Below are 6,000 nucleotides of genomic sequence, written 5' to 3'. Positions count from 1 at the left end.
ATTTGGTAGTGTAATCAGGTTATGTTATTAGTCAAAACATGTTGAAAGTGTGTACCCTTGATAAGGTATGATGCCTGTGTGATATTCCATCCCCAATTTCATAAACCCAGTCTAATCATGATAAAAACATAGACAAACTCCAATGTAGGGCCATCCTATGATAAACTTGAATAACACTCTGTGAAACTGTCAATGTCAGCAAAAATAAAAGTCTGAGAATCTATCCCAGCCAAGTTGCTGACATGACAGGTGAAATGTATGTGGTATCCTTGAACAGAAGAGGATATGAGGTGAAAAGTATGGAAATTTGAATAAACCAATGACTTCAGTCAAAATAATATATGAAAATTGGTTCATTAATTTAAATAAATGTATCATATTCATTTTAGTTGTTAATAATAGGAAAAACTAGGTAGGTGGAAGTGGGATACACTTTAGTATCTGCTCAGTTTTTCTGTAAATATAAAGCTGTTCTAAAAAATAAAATTAGTAATAGAAAAGCAATTTAAAGTGTATATTAAAACAGTTTTCCTTTTCTCTTTAAAGTATGGGAAGTATATTCCAAATTTATCATTAGTGAATTTGGAGAGATGATATTATGGAGAGACTTTCATTTATATTTCCCCTGTCTGTACTGAAATTTTTACACTGAATTTTTTATTCCTTTTATTTGCAGAAAAAATACATTTTTAAAACTATTTAGTGAGATGTTCCATGTTCAATGTTAAAAATTAAGGAAATTCATATACATATGATGAAAATTTACCTCCATTCAGAAACAATGCTATAAATTTCAGGGTTTGGTGAAACCTATTTCTGTACAGTATTCTGTATTCTTCTATAACATGTGGTTTCCTCACTCAGCATTTATCATGTATATCTTTATCAACCTTCAGCATGATTAGAACAAAGTTAAAAGCTGGGTACAATTTTCTGTTCTTTGATTCATATTCAAAATTTCCATAGGAAATGTGTTCCTGTTTATAGTCCCACCACCATGTTTTCAAGCTACAACAGTCACAAACTGAGTCTGGCCAACCTTTTAAAATTAGATTTCTCTTAGAAATTTGAATTCTTCCATTCTTTTGAAAAATCAGTAAATCTGGCATTAGTGCACCACTTTTCTCTATGAAAACAACTGGCTGTCGCTAAATAGCTACTACCACAAATACCCTCCTTATTTCCTCAGAAATGAAAGTGACTGTGACTTGATATTTCATTTTACTTATTATTTTAAAAGTGGTCATATTACAATAAAAGTGAAATACTTCTTCTGCATGTATCCCTAGCAAAAGGGTTAAAGGACAAGGGAGAGAAGACTACACTTCTGAAAAACTGGGAACAGGCATACATTTCCTTGTGAAAGTAAAGTATATATCTGTATGTTCAACATGAATACAAAGTGTCCCTGTTGAAGGAATTCTAAAGCTGTAATTTAAAAACAAACTCATTTTACTTTTTTATTTACATTATGACTCCTATGTGAGCTTGAGTTAAGTACTAGTTGAATAGTATTTTCTAGTTTTGAAGTTCTGTTACTATTTTCTGAGGAATTTTAAAGGAATGCTGCCTAAATAAGAAATCTTATATTATTATAGTAGCAATGTCCACTGTTGGACTTTTTCAGTTTCTTGATAAATATTGTAATTATTTCTGATTGCAGCTTCTTGACCAAACATTCATGTTTTTTTTATATTCTTATCTATTGTATTATAACCCACTAATGACTTAGAAAACTCATTTGTTAAAGAGCACAGGATTGCTTATTGGCTATAACAATAACTAAAGTCATGTTTTTCTTGTTTTTTTTTAAATTTTTGTTTGACTTTGAAAGTTTATTTAAAATGTCTTTGGCAAATGATGGAATGTTAATATATTCTTTATAATTTTATTTAATAAAGCCAGAACTCCTGTTCCAAGGTTTAGGTAGCCTTTGTAAATTGTTCAGATTGGCAGGCCAATCAAAGGAAATATTTATAAGCATCATAAATTCGTTACAAAAGAGGAAAGAATAAATAAAAGATGTACAGTGGTTTAAAGGAAGAGAAAGAACAGGTCAAAAGTCTTTTAGAGTTTGGGGAAAAAGTGCTTAAACTATTTTAATTTGATGTTCAGTGCAAGCTAATAGAGTATAAATTAATGTTATAAGTGTGGTAAACATAAAATATAAACAACATTCCGAGAAAAATATATAGTGTTGTGACAGAATAAAGATTGGGAAACATATCAGGTGACTTATGTATGAGGAAAGTACAGTAGTATGTTATAGCATAACATAGTATAATGTAATAGTATAGTATACTATGCTATACTGTATCTAGTATACTATATATATATAGATACTATATATATAATAGATTATAATAGATAGTATAATGTAATAGTATGATAATAGTATACTGAGATGATCTTTCTCTTTATAAAAATTATAGGTTAGAATTAGGAAAAATATGCCTATCCCCTAAAAAAAAGGAAAAGTAATCAAACTTAGAAAAAAATAATATTTCTCATTGTTAGTTTGGAAAAGTTAAGCATACATATTTTTCTTATAATCCTTAGAAATATCATTTAGGAAGGATGGGGCTATCCATATTTTAAATGAAACCTTTTTCAGGGCTATTGCATCCATATTGATAATATTAAAATCATAAGTACTGACTTTTCTTTCCTGGAAATCAACAAATACATTGTTTCACTATGATCTAGTGTTGTTTTGCGTGTGTGTGTGTGAACGAATGGTTATTTTGAAATAATGTGTGTGCATGGATTTTAATGGTCTCAAATATATTTGGTAAAGATGGTGGTACAATTTTGTGGAATGTTAGTTTTCATGAACAGGTTTCCTACAAACTTAATTTTCCTGTGATTTCTGTTGCTAAAATGTGGTGCTTACCATTAACAGTTTATGTGACATGGGAATGAGTTTCAAAGGAGAATAATGTAAACTCTGTTGACTTTTAAAAAATCTCAGTTGAGTTGTTATTAATAAATTATAATGCATTAAAAGCTAGTTACTATAGTGCTGTTGGTTCACTTTTCTGAGGCTTATATTCAGTGGTATTGCATTGAGTATTTACTGAGGAAATACTTATGTGTATAATCATTAATTTGAAATAATTTTATAGATAAGTTGTATATATCATGCATCCATGCTTTAAATTTTTTCTTCTAAAAATCTGCATGACAGACATATTTATAAAAATTTGTATATAAACTCTTGGTTATTTTATTGGAAAATGCCATTCTATAAGGAGGATAGAAGCTTAGCTAATGCAGGTTTATAATTTATTTTTAAAATGAAATATTCTTTCTTGGAATACTTATGATTTATATAATAACATATAAATATTTGCATGAATGTGTAAATAATGTAAGATACATGCTTTTTTTAAACAGGTTTCTCAACAGCCATCTTTATCGAGCTTAGAAACCTTAATGGTCTCACAGAAGTCTGAAATTGAGTATTTACAGGAGAAACTGAAAATAGCAAATGAAAAACTGTCAGAGAACAGATCTACCAACAAGGGTTCCTCAGACAAGAGCATCTTGACAAGTACTGAAGGGAAACGTAAGGTAGGGACATTCGTCATTTTGTGAATTTGTCAGGATGAGGCTGGCAAGGCAAGTGATGAAGTTAAAAAATGAACAGCATCATTTACTTCTCTGTTTATATTTCTGAAAGCTTTTAAAAAATATCATGTGTCAGATGTTTTATAAAATCATGATTGGGACTGGCAAGTTTTCCCTTTCTTAAGATTGAGTAATATCTTCCTAATTTAATTAACTAAATTTATTAGTAGTGATATGCCTCTTTTGCAGTAAATTAACATTCTTATATTAAAAAGTTTTGCTAAGTATGCCTCATCTATCTAATCTATAGATAAATTAATCTAAGTAGAAATTTTAATGTGGTATTAGCCCTTAACTCAATGTTCTAATTTTCATCAGAAGAAAAATATTTCTTAATGTTTCTATTTCATTTGGATGTGATATTTAAAATACTATTCATGTGGAATATAAATTATAAATTGAAATGTAATATTAATACATGCAGTTACATATTTTCAGAGTTAAAGGTGTAACAGTGGAGAAAAAGTAAATTTTTTGTAACATGATTCTTATTTATTAATGTCTCAGCTTTTCCTTTTCATAGTATTTATTGAATGTTCTTGTTATGCTGCAAAAGATTCTATGAACATTGACTAATATAAAAAGTCAAGAATATCAGACTGTAAATATATTCTTTCTATATGAATTGAAGTAAACTTTTCCTAAAAGTAAAGAGTTTAAGAGGTATATTTCTCACACTTTTTACTTCAGCAGTAGAAAATATTTTTTAAAGTAGAAAATCATGTTTTTAAGATAATTGTTTCTCATTCTTTTGAATTTTCCTGTGAGTAAGACAAACTGTCTTAGTAAAAGAAATATTTAAAATGAGACTCATGTTTATGTGGCATTCTTATTTATTACCTCTAATATTATTAGTAATTTTCAGAAGAATGAGCTTTATTATATATATTATCTATATGTGTATATATTTAAACATAAATGCATATATGTTTCTTGCAATTTTGGAATAGTTTCACGCATTGAGCTTAATTTAAATGAAAAAAAAAATCCTAAAATTGAATAGAATCTAATTTGATTTTGTGCTATATGGCTGAACTTTAAAAATGTACTGCTTTGATGTTTCATTGCTTTTTTTAAAAAAATCAAGAAAATGAGAGTGATATTTTGAACAGAATTTTCTTTCTTTTTCATAAGGACATGCAGTAAGTATGAGCAATATGTTGCCCAGCTTAATAGTTGCTTTCACATATTCCTTCTCCAGATTGGTATATGAAGCTGTACATAATATAAACACACATTCTCGTCTCTAGTTAGCCACATTATAGTTAATGACCATATGGTCATTATGGTGTAAGATCTACTGTCTGTTGTATTTATATTCCTCAAGCATATTGTTCCTTCGACTTCACAGTGTGTTAAACTATTTCAAAGGGAAAGAAACCCTTTCCCTCTTGTTTCAGGTTGTCCTATCAAGTGTAACCTTGGACCCTCGTAGAGCAATTAGACCAGCCTCCATCCCCTCCTTTGTAATGAGGCTTCTTGCATTTCTGAGTCCATAACCCTTTAGTCTTCCCTAATGGGACATCATTATTCTGAAAGAAACAATGTAAATGTAAATGAATATTCTCATTAACGAGTCACAGAGAAACCTTTAGCGGTAGCACTGTGGTAATTCCGCTTGTTATTTCTCTGGTATTCCATGCAGGATTTTTTTTTTTTTTATAATTCATTATTAGTATTCAAAATTACTTGTTCTTTAATTTTGCATGTCTTTCATAATCCAGTGTTCCAACTAGCTCAACCATGTCCTTGTTTTATTCTCGAGGAACCACCTGTGAAACGTTCAAGGTCTTTGTCCCCAAAGAGCTCTTTCGCAGACTCAGAGGAACTTAAGAAGCTGAGAAAAGCTGAAAGAAAGATTGAAAACTTAGAGAAGGCACTACAACTAAAGGTGAACATTAAATGATTTCTTTAGTAATAACCTTTCATAGGTAAGAATATACCAAAGTAAACATTCTTTTCACAAATTACTGGTTATCATTTAATTTTCCTGAATTTAATTACATGTATAAAAAATGTATCATCAGTGTGTCTAGTTCTTACTATTTCTGAGGATCACAAAGTAATAAAAAATTTTACTAGTTGAGAACTAAATATATATTCACTATTTTAAAATTACAGGGGATAATTTGACTCAGTGTTGGAAATAAGTTTCCTATAGTTTCTCAGAGACAAAAAAAAAAAAAATAGAACTATAACAAATGGAAAGAGAATTTCTGGTAAGAAATGTGAGTTAGCAACTATGGTGACCTAGCCCAGACTACTTAAAATTGTCCTTTATAGAAAAATTACATAGTCAAAGTGACAAATAAATATGTTATTTTTTCCATTTCAGCTGTATTTTTCTCAAAATATAAGACATTTGTATTC

At 29.2% G+C, this 6,000-nt stretch overlaps 1 protein-coding gene across 1 annotated transcript in view; it reads left to right on the top strand.

Moving 5' to 3' along the window:
* The window catches only part of CNTLN (centlein), a 315,816-nt gene that overhangs the window by 164,648 nt on the left and 145,168 nt on the right, over nucleotides 1-6,000 (top strand). Inside the window, exons 9-10 of the mRNA XM_061132229.1 lie at nucleotides 3,397-3,573; nucleotides 5,396-5,521. Of these exons, the coding sequence (XP_060988212.1) occupies nucleotides 3,397-3,573; nucleotides 5,396-5,521 (303 nt within the window). The remainder of the gene's footprint in view (nucleotides 1-3,396; nucleotides 3,574-5,395; nucleotides 5,522-6,000) is intronic.

This window comes from Dama dama, chromosome 29 (assembly GCF_033118175.1).
Source record: "Dama dama isolate Ldn47 chromosome 29, ASM3311817v1, whole genome shotgun sequence".
Classification (NCBI taxonomy): Eukaryota; Metazoa; Chordata; class Mammalia; order Artiodactyla; family Cervidae; genus Dama; species Dama dama.
Note: the sequence above shows the minus strand (reverse complement) of the source record. Positions and strands in the feature narration are given on the sequence as shown.